The sequence below is a fragment of the Diceros bicornis genome, chromosome 35 (genome assembly GCF_020826845.1).
Source record: "Diceros bicornis minor isolate mBicDic1 chromosome 35, mDicBic1.mat.cur, whole genome shotgun sequence".
Classification (NCBI taxonomy): Eukaryota; Metazoa; Chordata; class Mammalia; order Perissodactyla; family Rhinocerotidae; genus Diceros; species Diceros bicornis.
In genome coordinates this window covers 31,586,167-31,599,162 of record NC_080774.1, presented here as the reverse complement: position 1 = coordinate 31,599,162, position 12,996 = coordinate 31,586,167, and the positions used below count along the sequence as shown (strand labels likewise).

General features: G+C 50.5%; 1 protein-coding gene across 3 annotated transcripts in view; it reads right to left on the bottom strand.

Annotated features, from left to right (window-relative positions):
* The window catches only part of KLHL22 (kelch like family member 22), a 37,641-nt gene extending 25,625 nt beyond the window's left edge, over nt 1–12,016 (bottom strand). The window contains exons 1-2 of one of the 3 annotated variants that reach the window (XM_058532109.1): nt 11,990–12,016; nt 5,908–6,170 (exon numbers count right to left, since the gene is read on the bottom strand). In XM_058532109.1, the coding sequence (XP_058388092.1) occupies nt 5,908–6,134 (227 nt within the window). In that variant the 5' untranslated portion in view covers nt 6,135–6,170; nt 11,990–12,016. Of the gene's footprint in view, nt 1–5,907; nt 6,284–7,201; nt 7,958–11,989 lie in introns of those variants that run through there. The other 2 variants (XM_058532108.1, XM_058532107.1) reach the window with 2 other exon arrangements.
* Nucleotides 12,017–12,996: the final 980 nt, after the last annotated feature.

Sequence of the window (12,996 nt, the reverse complement as noted above, 5' to 3'; positions counted from 1 at the left end):
CCCCCAGGAAACCCTCTTGGTATTTTCATTGGGAACATGTTAAACATCTAGATTGATGTAGAGAGAGCCAGCATCTCTGTAATGGACATGGTGTGCTTGTCGGCCAAGCCAGCCTCGGGATCTCTTTGGAGGTCTTGCAGGTCACCTCCCCACAGACCTGGCACATATATGTTATGTTTACTCCTAGACATATTACTCCACACGCAGCACCTCGGCATGCTGTCCCATGTTCCTCAGTACTTTGACTCACTCTTTGGAGTGGTCTGGCCAGCTCTCTGGGACTTTCCAGAACTGTGCTATTGCATGCCCAAGACCTCCAGGACCACATCAGCCACAGTGGGGATGGCAACACTGGAGCACTGACCCCTCGAGCAGGGTGTGGGCACTTGGATTGACTCAGACAGACTTTACCATCTTAAGAAAGGATCCATGCAATGCGTGGACCTTGACTGGATCCTGAATGGAGCGGGGAGGGAGGAGATGTAAGGCGTTTTGGAGATAATTATGAAAATGTAAATATGGACTCAATACCAGATGAAATTATAGAACGACTGTAAATTTTCTCAGATTTATAATGATATCATAGATGTGTTAGAGAAGGTCCTTATTCTTAGAAGCACACTGAAGTATTGTGAGAAAAACTGTCATATCTGCAACTTACTCTGAAGTGCATATGGCAAAGTGTCAATCCCTGATGAACCCAGGCAAAGGGCACAGGTGCTCACTATGTCTATCCTTCAACTTTTCCATATGATTGATGTCTTTCAAAATTAGAGGGAGTGGGAAAAAAAGGCCAAAAATATATATATATCTACTCCTTTTTTGTTTTTGCTGTTTTTAACCAAAAATGGGTGTTTAATTCTTTACCATAGTCTTACTGTTTCTGTAACTCTGAAATTATGTCAAAATAAAAACTTAAAAGGAGAAAAAAATTTTAAAAGATGTTCACACCTCATACCCATTAGGATGGCCACCACCAAAAAAACAAAATAACAAGTGTTGGCGAGGATATGGAGAAATGGGAACCCTTGTGCACTGTCAGTGGGAATGTAAAATGGTGCAGCTGCTGTGGAAAACAGTATGGTGGTTTCTCAAAAATTAAATACAGAATCACCATATGATCCAGCAATTCCACTTCTGGGTATATATCCAAAAGAACTGAAAGCAGGGTCTCGAAGAGATATTCATACATCCATGCTCGTAGCAGCACTATTCACAATAGCCAAGAGGCAGAAACAACCCGACTGTCCGGCGACAGACGAATGGATAAATAAAATGCGGTATATCCATACAACAGAATATTGTTCAGCCTTAAAAAGAAAAGAAATTCTGAAACCTGCTACAACATGGATGAACCTTGAAGATATACATTATGCTAAGTGAAAGAAGCCAGTCACAAAACAACAAATATATGATTCCACTTATAAAAGGTCCCTAGAGTAGTCAAATCACAGAAACAGAAAGTAGAATGGTGGTTACCAGGGGCTAGGGGGAGAAGGGAATGGAGAGCTGTTGTTTAACGGGTACAGAGTTTCAGTTTTGCAAGATAAGAATGTTCTGGAAATTGGATGAACACTACTGAGCTAAACACTTAAAAATGATTAAGATGGCAAATTTTATGCTATGTGTCTGTTTTTTTTCTTTTTCCTGTGAGGAAGACCAGCCCTGAGCCAACATCTGATGCCAATCCTCCTTTTTTTGCTGAGGAAGATTGGCCCTGGGCTAACATCCGCGCCCATCTTCCTCTACTTTATATGGGACGCCACCACAGTGTGGCTTGACAAGCGGCGCGTCGGTGTGCATCCGGGATCCGAACTGGCGAACCCCGGGGCCACCAAAGCCTGCACCACTGGGCCGGCCCCTATGCTATGTGTTTTTTAAAATCACAATTAAAAAAAAAAAGAGGGGCCGGCCTGGAGGCGTAGCAGTTAAATTCACACGTTCCACTTCAGCAGCCCAGGGTTCACTGGTTCGGATCCTGGGCATGGACCTACTCACTGCTCATCAAGCCATGCTGAGGCAGCGTCCCACATAGAAGAGCTACAACTCTACAACTATGATACACAACTATGTCCTGGGGGTTTGGGGAGAAAAAAGAAAAAAAAACAAGAAGATTGGCAACAGATGTTAGCACAGGGCCAATCTTCCTCAAAAAAACAAAAATGTGCACCAAGTACCCAGCAGTAGGAGACCAACCAAATAAGTGGAGGGCACGCACACCACAGAACACTGCACAGAACAAGGACCACCTATACTGCCAGGATGTCACAACCGGACGTCACAAGGTGCTAATGAGCTGTCTCTGATGTAAGGTGGGGGAACATTTCCTGTGTGGGCTTGTTTAGGCCACCAATCCCTCTTCCAAACCCTTGAGGTCAAGTGTGTTTCAGAATTCAGACGGTTTCAACTGCAGAAACCTGAACCCATGCCATATAAGATGTCACATCCCCCATGGGGTCTAGCTCAGTACCTCATATCCAAACACCTTAATGTTTCCAAAGCAAAATGTATAAAGATGCACACTAAGTAGGATAAAAATATAATTAGGGGGCCGGCCCCGTGGCTTAGTGGTTAAGTGCACATGCTCCACTACTGGCGGCCCGGGTTTGGATCCCGGCCGCACACCAATGCACCGCTTGTCCGGCCATGCTGAGGCGGCATCCCACATACAGTAACTAGAAGGATGTGCAACTACGACATACAACTATCTACTAGGGCTTTGGGGAGAAAAATGGGAGAAAAAAAAAAGGAGGAGGATTGGCATGGATGTTAGCTCAGGGCTATCTTCCTCACAAATAAATAAATAAATAAATAAAACTAAGGAAGGGATGTGATGACTCAGGGAGGCCATATACAGGACAGAGCCCTTGGGTCTCTCTGACACGCAGCTGTCGGGGAGAAGCCCAGGAACCAGCCCAAGAGAAGTATACAGGGCAAGCAAGGGAGCACAGGGTCACAGGAGCCAAAAGAGATGTGCAGTGGGGAGTTATTAACACAAGCCAAAAAAGAAGACCTAAGATGCAGTGTAACCAGTCAATTCCTAAACCATGCATAGAGTGCATACCAAAGAAGGTTTCCTGCGGCGGGGGGTGTGTGTGTGCAAGGGGTCAGCAGCCTTCTGTGGGGTGGGTCTGGGCCTGAGAGCCAGAGGCTGGGAAAAGGTGAGAGACAACTAGGGAAGGATCCCCAGAGGAGGAAGCACCTCAGCTGGGCCTGGAAGGAAGACAACGCTCTGCAGGGCAGGAAAGGCAGAGAAGGGCAGCACTGCTGAGAGTAACAGCAAAAGCACAGAGGCAAGAAAGACGTGGAGCACAACAGGACAACAGTCGACCTGGCTCAGGGCTCCCCAAAGGAGGACAGGTGGACAAACAGTGGGAGAGGAGACTGGGACAGGGGAACCTCCCAGAGTCCGTGGTGCCAGGGGACCAGTGAACACACCCAGCTTAGGGGCAGCAATTCTCAACCCTGAGTCACCACACACTGGGGCAGGTCTGCCAGCGGTGAAGAGTATCATGCGTGGCTTAAAACTTAACATCGCAAAAGTGCTTCCTGTTCTTCATAAAATAACTCAAACACTGCAGTAACGGGTGAAAGTCAGCCTTCGGTTCCCATCTCCCTTGCTCAACTCCGAGAGGTCAGCGTACATCCTTCCAGACCTTCAAAGTGGGCTCATGTTACACACTGTCCTGCACCTTCCCACTCCCTAATGCCTGGTGCTCACCCTCTCCCTCATCAGGAACCAATCCACCAGCTTATAACCTGTTGCACTGGGCACCCTCGAAGAACAGAAGGGTCATCGTCAGCACCCCCTGCACCACGTCACTCAGTGTCTGCCATGACATCCCAAAGGACAGACATCCAAACATCCACTGCAGGGCCCAGGCTACAGGCCAACCCACCCTCCAAAGCCCTTCTCTCTATCCTTGTTCACATCAGACAGTATAAACTTTTCTCATGTTCACCAGTCTTATTGGGGAAAAAGTGATCCTTTACCATTTTAACCTAAATCAAATAACTGAAAGGAATAATAATAAAATAAACATGGGAAAGTCTGGGAATGACCCATTTCATGCGTCTGTGTATGTGTGTGCCTCCATCTGAGATGAGTCTGGGTTGTCCTAATGTTGTTGTCACTCCCCACCCACCCCTACTCCCAATGGAAGGGGGTATCAACATGCACAGTGACCACACCTGAGAGGGGAGCTACTCCCATGAGAGGTCCACCTGAGGATGGCTGTGGAAAGGGATAGGAATCGCTCCTGGAGGGTGTGGAAAGCCACAGGTTTCCATCACTTAGGGGAAGGCAGCATCCATAACTGTCCTTTCGGAAGCGCGGTATGACACTGACGGTCAGGATGGGCTGCATGGAGAGAGGAGCTCTGGCCTGAAGGGGCTCGAGGGTGCATCAAAGAGGCCCCACTGATTCCAGAGCTCCCTGTTGGCCCCTCCCACATGGGCCCTAAGCTGGCTGTCCCTCTGCCAGGAAGGCCCCAAGTCCTCCCTGCAGGCGGTTCTCAGCAACCCCATCCTACCCACCATCCTGTAAGTTACCTTGAAGCTTAGTAAAGACCTCGGCTAGACCCCCACCACCCATGAACTGAAGGGACGCTGCTGTCCCTGGACATGTCTGCTCCAAGGCATCAGTGGGTCATGCTTTCCATAAACTCCTTCTGGAGAACAGGAGGCACTTAAATAATATACTAATATTTTGCTCGCTAGTTCCTAAAACCAAAAAATGAGAACTACAACTGAGACTTGACAAAAAAATTGAATAGAATCAGAAATGGAATGGAACAACTCAGGCTGCGAGTCTCGTGCCACCCTGGCTGATGGCTGCCGGTGGGGCCCCCACTCTGAGCCTCATCTCGCCTGTGTGAAATGGGGGCAGTGGCACCAATTCCTCCCAATGTGCCAAGTGCTGGGGTAGGGTCATGTAGGAGGCCATGATAAACCCCAGAGGGACCACAGAACCCACAGGGAGGGTCAGAGGCAGAGACCCAAGGGATGAGAAGGTGTCAGCAGAAGGTGGATGGCCAGGGAAGGGGCACAAAAGGGGTGACTGCACACAGCATAGCTGCATGGATGATGTGTATAGCATAATCACCTGACCTCAGCTTCAGACCCACAGGGACCAGAGGTCCTGAGAAGTGACCAGGGCTCGTGTGGGCCTCCAGGTTGCATTACAAGAACACTGGGGGGTGGGGGTGGGGGTGTGTGTGTATGTAAAAGACTAAGGCATAAAGTGTTATTATGTATTAAAAAAAGATAAGGTGTGGGGCCAGCCCGGTAGCACAGTAGTTAAGTTTGCACGCTCCACTTCAGCAGTCCAGGGTTCCCGGGGTCGGATCCCAGACCTGGACCTACACACTGCTCATCAAGCCATGCTGTGGCGGCATCACACATACAAAATAGAGGAAGACTGGCACAGATGTTAGCTCAGGGACACTCTTCCTCACACACACAGAAAAGATATGTGTGTATAAAGAGAGAGACAGCAAATGTAGCAAAATGTTAACAATCGGTATGCAGGTGTTCATAATACTATTCTTTCAACTTTTCCACAAATTTGAAATTTTTCAAAATGAAATGTTTTATACCAAGATGTTGTACTTATAGCAGAAAATTCATTTTATAAAGTGCAATATTACAAGTAAAGCCAAGTATATCATCTTAAAAAGAAAAGAAAAAAGATAATGTGCCCTAGAGATGGGAAGGCTGAAAGAAAAACAAACAAAACAAACCCTAAGACCTCGTCTGTCTCTCTTCCTGTTGAACAAATTGCCAAACGAGCGGTGGGAGAAGCTCAAGGAGGAGACCTGGCAGCTTCTGGCTGGCTAGCATGTTTCCCTAGTGGAGCCAGGATTACTTGTGTTATTTTACTTACGAGAACAGGTGTACGTAACTCACCTGAAGTAATCGCAGGACGCGGCCAGCAAGATGCGATGGGCCTCGATGTGTCTCCCCTCCACCACCAGGACGACGTCAAAGAGGATGCCGCTGTCCCGGAGAGCCAGCAGCCCCCGGAGCAGGGCCTGGGAGTGCTGCGCGCTCCGGTAGGTGTTGTTGGCACAGTGTGGGTGTGAGGGCTGCGCAGGCAACTTGCACGGCTGGGTGAACTCCTGCTCCTCTGCCATTCTGACCACACCAGACCTCACCACTGCGGCCGTCAGCTGGCAACACAGAGGGGACGGGAATGAGCCAGGGAAGCAACACCACATCAGGCAGGCAACACCACACTGTGCATGACCGGCCAGCTCTGCTCCCAGTGGCACCTCTGCTCACTGCGCTCCAGCTTCCCTGTGCTTTCTCTGTAATCTCAAACCCCTTAATTCCCTCTCCCCTCCCACCACTCGTCCAAACTTGGGGCCTTCTCCCTGATGACCTATGTCCCTTCATCACCAAGAGTCTTCACCCCATTGTATGTCCTTCAGCATCACTGTGAAACAAAAAGGTTCTGGAGACAGATCGACCTGGGTTGGAGCCCCTGCCCCACCATGGACTCACTGCAGACCAACTTGAGTCTCAGGTTTCTCAACTGAAAAAAGGAAAACAGATGTCCCCAGCTTGTCAGGGAAAGCTAAAATTAGGACACGATGAACATAAAGCACCAGCACCGACCAGGTGCTCAAGGGCTCCTCCTCTCACCCACTAAGAACAAAACTGGGTTCCCCCAGGGCTGGCCTGGTGGCGCAGCGGTTAAGTGCACACGCTCCCGCTGCAGGGGTTCACAGGTTCGGATCCCAGGTGCACACCAACACACCGCTTGTCAAGCCACACTGTGGCAGGCATCCCACATATAAAGTAGAGGAAGATGGGAACGGATGTTGGCTCAGGGCCAATCTTCCTCAGCAAGAAGAGGAGGATTGGCAACAGATGTTAGCTCAGGGCTGATCTTCCTCACAAAAAAAAAAAAAAAGGAACAAAACTGCATTCCCCCACAGAGGAATGGGTGCACAGAAACGACAACAGGCCTGAGTGATGGTCAGGAGACCCAGGGGAGGGCCCAGAGCCTACCTTCTTTTACCAAGATTCTGAGAGTCAAGCACAGTAACTTGGACTAGACCTAGTGCAGATTCGAGATCATCTGCATCGTGTTTTAAATTCAAGGTTACCTTCTAATAATCGAGTCAGTATACTACAAAAAAAAAAAAACCTGATTTGAATAGGAGCTTAAGAAACCCAATCAGTAAAACAAACCTACTGCAAACACTTTGGCTGCGCACTCCGAACCAGCCAGAATTGACCAAGCACAGTCAGCTGCTCCAAGTCAGGGGATGGCCAGTCCTGCACCACACAGTGTGGCCAGGCTTCGCACTCTCCAGGCCACAGCACAGCCAGCTAGCAGGTGGGGTTCCGGGGGCCACCTGCCACACAACCATGAACATTTGCCTTCTCCACCTCTGGTTACTCCACTATCCCCTTCCCAAATTTACTTCTTCTCCAATTCCCTACTGTATCTTTAAAAGAGAAAATGAAAAATATATTCTACTATAAAACTTGCCAGGGGCCGGCCCCGTGGCTTAGCGGTCAAGTGCATGCACTCCGCTGCTGGCGGCCCGGGTTTGGATCCCAGGCGTGCACCGACGCACCGCTTCTCCGGCCATGCTGAGGCCGCATCCCACATACAGCAACTAGAAGGATGTGCAGCTATGACATACAACTATCTACTGGGGCTTTGGGGGGAAAAAATAAATACATAAATAAAATCTTTAAAACTTGCCAAAACCAAGAGGCCTCTTTCCTCACTGCTGGGGCTCAGGAGCACAACCCCCAACTACCTCCTCCTCCTTCACCAGGACCTGCTTCCTCTTGACCCTCCACTGCTTCCCATCCAACATGCTCAACTCTCCTCTGTGCTGGCCCCCTCAGTTGGCCTCTGCCCACCCACGCTCTCTTTCCTCTCCACCCTGGACTGGCTTGTGCAGAAACGGCCAGAGCCAAGGCGTATCCCCCTGCTGATCACCTCTCACGTCTGGAAACTCTGCCCTACGACAAAGCCCCATTTTCTGACCTCTTCCCCTCACCAACACACCCCGCCCCAGCCCACCCCTCTTTCCCAAGAGCCTACCCTGCATTCCTCCAGCTCGATGCCTAATACAGCCAGCAACCCTCCCAACTGGTCCAGTTCTGCTACTGGTACAGCTACCATTTCCAGATCAGAAACCTCATGGTCTCAATGATCTCTTTTCCTTTCTATCCCTCGTGTCCTATCAGACCATCTAGTTCAGATTCCTTTTCCTCTCCCATCTCAAGACAGTCATCCCATTATTCCTCCACGGCCACCACTCTGGGTGAGACCGCAGCAATGGCACCCCAACTGGTTTCCTACCTCCTGCCCCATCCTCCCCAAATGCCCCAGAGTGTGCCACCTGTCAAGTGCTGGCTCCATACTGCCTCCTGCTTGGGGTTCCTCGTGATCAGGCACAAAATGCTCCTTCCCCTGTAGCCTGTCAGTAGCCCTTACACCAAAAGAGCCACCTGTCATCCTCTGAACACCTTCAGACTCCCATCCAGGCCTTCCTGTCTCTTATAACCCTGTATCGGTCAAGGTCTAGCTCAATCACTTCTATCACTGTGTCAAGAACACGACAGGTGTGGTCCACCACTAAAGCTATCCTATCTACCTACCTCAAGGAGATTTTGTCTCCTTGAGGGCTGGGGCTTTATCTCACTCACACCTCAACACCCCATGGCTGGTTGCACCACTTGCCAACCACCCGACTCTGGGTACTTAGCTCACATCTCCAAGCCTGAGCTTCCTCCTAGCCACCAGGACAATCATGGAGTCAAGAGGGCCTCCTTCTCTGGGGGTGCCCCAACAGACATCAGGGCCCCTGGTGGGTCCCCACCGGCTGTGAGGAAAGCAGCCTCTCTGTCCTCTTGGGAAGGGATGGACAGCAGCTACACCTACTGTGAGTACAGAGTACAATGCAATGAGAAGACCACTTCCTTGGGCAGACAAAGCACATTCATCAAGCACAATTTAAGGAACTAAGCTAGGTCCTGAGGGGGGTGTGAAGAAAAATGAACCAATTCTCTACTCTGAAGGAGCACAGCTCCGAGTGCAACACATTCAAGACCACACATCACAGCCTTGTTCATAAAGCAAGCACTGGCTGTGACCAGAATGTCCATCCTCAAGGGAATGGGTGTTGCAGCACAGTGGTTAGACACAACACTAGACAACCGCTGAAATGAGCAAACTAGAACTCAACCCACGGTCATCAACGTGGAGAAATCTCAAAGCCATGCAGAGAAAGAAAAGCACATTGCAGAATATATAGACGTCCCTCAGCATCCATGAGGTATTGGTTCCAGGACCTCCTGCAGACACCAAAATCTGTGGACGCTCAAGTCTCTTATATAAAATGGCATAGTATTTGCATATAACCTATGCACACCATCCCGTACACTTTAAATCATCTCTAGATTACTTATAATACCTAACAGAATAAAATGCTACGTAAATAGTTGTTATACTGTATTGCTTAGGGAATAATGACAAGAAAAAAGTCTGTAGATGTTCAGTACAGACACAACCACCATAGGCCTTCTGATCTGAGGTTGGCTGAATCTGCAGATGCAGAACCCGAAGATACCAAAGGCCAACTATATGGTACAATTTTGTTTACAAAAAGCTTGAAAATACACAATACTGTCCAATATTGCTTATAGACAGGTGTTATGTATAAAATAGTATAGACACATTATAGGAATTCAGGGTCATGATTATCTCCAGGAAGGAAAAATGGAATGTTTTATTTCTTTAAAAAAAAAAAAATCAAGGGGCTGGCCCCGTGGCATAGCAGTTAAGTTCACACGCTCTGCTTTGGCACAACTTGTCCAACGCACCACTTGTCAAGCCATGCTGTGGCGACCCCTCATATAAAGTAGAGGAAGATGGGCACAGATGTTAGCCCAGGGCCAATTTTCCTCAGCAAAAAGAGGAGCATTGGCAACGGATGTTAGCTCAGGGCTAATCTTTCTCTCACACACACACACACACACACACACACACACACACACACAAATCAAGTAAGACAAAACATTAGGATCTGATAAGAGAAGGTGGTATGTTATTTTCTGTACTTTTTTGTCAATGTGAAATATTTAATAATAAAATTCTAAACTTATTTCTGAATATGTAATACATTCACGTGATTCAAATTCAAAAGGCACAGAAAGGTATATTAAGAAACTTAAATTTCCTTCCCACTTATGCCCCAACCAGATCCTCTCCCAGAGGAAACTACTAGTATTCTACTTGCGCATATGTCCTTCAGGGTGGCAGCTATGGATTCACAGGCAAATCTGTAAATCTACATTTCCCCTCTTTTATTAGCTTTTGCATATGATAATTTCATATCCCTCCCACAGTCCATTGTATGGAAACCCTATTTTATTTAACCAATCCTTTTCAGAGAGACATCTGGGTTTCCTCCAATTGTTTGCTATCGCCAATAGTTTTGCACTGAAAATCATCTAGATGTGTCATAAAAGCAGCAGTTATCTGAGGAAAATTTCCTAGATACAGAACTGCTGGATCATTTTAATTTTAATGTATATTTGTCATTTTAACAGATATTGCCAAATCGCCCTCAACAGAGTTTTTATCAATTTATTCTCTCACCAGCAAAATATGAGAACCTGATTCCAACCACTGTCTAGCTCACCAATAGTGTTTCTTTTTAATCTTTGCTGACTTAGACGAAAAGCAGCATTTCACAGTGTAACTACATTTCAGTCATTGACAAATTTCAAAAAATAAAACACTAAGTCGGTGATTCCTTTCCCATGCCTGTTTTTCTGAAACAAAAAATGTTCTTAGGAGCTCACTCCGTGACACCTTCACCCTCTTACTCATTTTACAGGGGTTACTCTATCATGAAGCCCTTCCCTCGATTTAATTCCCTATGGACCCATAACATTCCCGGTTCTTGTCATCACAAACAAGGCCCCTCCACACCATGCTGTTCAAAGCTTGAGGGGAGCAGGAAGGAAGTTTTATGTCTCAAGTAGGTACAAACTGAGGAGATAATATTAATTTTTATGAACTCATGGAGTCAAAAGCATTTTTGAACATTTTCAACTCAACACCATTTACTGAATAGGCACCCTTGGTCCACTCTAAGGCCCCAAAACAAACAGTGTCTACTCTCAACGAACCCCAATCCTTGGCAGCATGAAGCAAGGTCTGCAACAAAGGAACAGGGGGCAGCTCGGGAAGAGGAGGGGCGGGAGTGGGTCCTAACTTCCAAAGAGGGGAGCCTTCACACGGGTGCCCACTCGGAGGCACTCTGGAATGAGTCTCCCAGAAAGCAGAGTCGGAGCATCTTGGCGCGGCGAACCTGCGGCCCAGGCCCGGCCCGACAGGGGCCCGGCCCGAGAGGGGCGCCGGGAGGGGCCGGGGGCAGAGGTGGTGGCGGCCCCGCGGCTCCCGCCTGCCCAGGACTGGAAACAGTCATAAGTGGCGGCCGACGCTTGGGGACCCAGAGATTTTGCGCTCACGGCGCGACCTCCGTCTTCTCTCAGGAAACCGCGCGAGCTGCCGAGGCTGCGCTCCCTCGGCCCGGGCGCGCGGCTGAGGAAACTGAGGCTCGCAGGCCGAGGTCCAAGGTCACGCCAGGTGGCAGCAGCCCCGCCCCGCCAGCCTGTTGCAGGACCCGCCGCGCAGCGCCGGTGGTCGCGGCAGGAAGGCCGCGCTCGGACACACCGCGGGCGACAGGGCCGGCTCGGGGGCCAGGAGACCGGCGGGGCCCGCAGCGGCGGGGAGGCTGGGGACCTTGGCGAGCGCCAGATGCCAGCCTGGCCGCGCCCGGGGGTCCCGCCCGCCACGTCAGGCCCCGGGCTCGCCTCCGGCCGCCGCCCCCGCGCCTCCGGCCTGCGCCCGCCCCCGCGACCCCCGCGCTGCTCGCCGGGGCGCCGCGGCCGCCCCCGCCCGCCGCTCGAGCTCCCTGCCGCCCCGCCCAGCCCGCGCCTCGCAGCTCACCTGGAGCCGCAGCAAGCCGAGGCCGCACTCGCGGGAGGCGGGGGCGGGGCGCGCGGGCGTGGGGCGGGGCCTCGGCGCATCACGTGGCCGCGCCGCGCAGGCGCCAGGTGGGCGTGGACGGAGGCCGGGGGGCACCGGGCGGGGGGCGCTGAGCCCGACTGGGGAGGAGGGACGCCGCACGTTACCGCCTTCCGCGGGGGTGGCTCCCGCCTTGGTTCAGCGGAGAAAGGCCGTCGTTGTCCGGGTGGTGGTGCGTTTCCGCACCTGGCACAGCTCCTGGCACCTGCCGGGGCTGAACGAATGAATGAGTGACTAAGTGAAGGAATGCCTTTTGGCGAGGGTCGCGCCCTGTAAATCTGTTTCCTTCTTCCTTCCCTCAGTCCCTTCCTCATTCCCTCCTTCGCTCACTCTCCGTCACACATTCATTCCCTCTCTACTTCCCTCCCTCCCTCCCTCATTCATTCCCTCCCGCTTCATCCCTTCTCTCAGTCATTCTCTCATTCATTCCCTCTCTCTTTCACTCCCTCCCTCCCTTATTCCCTCCTTCATTTACTCATTCCCTCCCTCCCTCCCTCGTGGTCCCACAAATTGTCTGTGCCTCTGCTGGTCCCCTGCCCTCTGCTGGGTTTTGGGGAGAAGAGATAAACACAGCCAGTATGAACGGTGTTTTCCTGTTTACTGTGAGATTCTGGAGTAAATCCAATTCCTAGCCCAAAGGCCTGGTCCCGGCAGTCCACCAGGAGGCTCTTGGTGTTCATCCTCTAAGGGGATCCAATCCTCCGAGGGGCATCTGTAATGGCTGTGTCCAGAGGTTAGAGCTAGCAGAGCCCCGTGATCGTGATGGAGGGGGTAAGGGCTTTGAGAGGGGCTGTGGAGGGTGGGGATAGCTGTGGGGGGAGGATGTGGCTAGGGTTGGCTCGTGGTTAAAAAGAAAGGTGGAGGGGAATGTAGAAGAGGAAGAAAACAAATGAAAGAGAAGCACTGTCCTGGCTGAGCCCAGAGAGCTG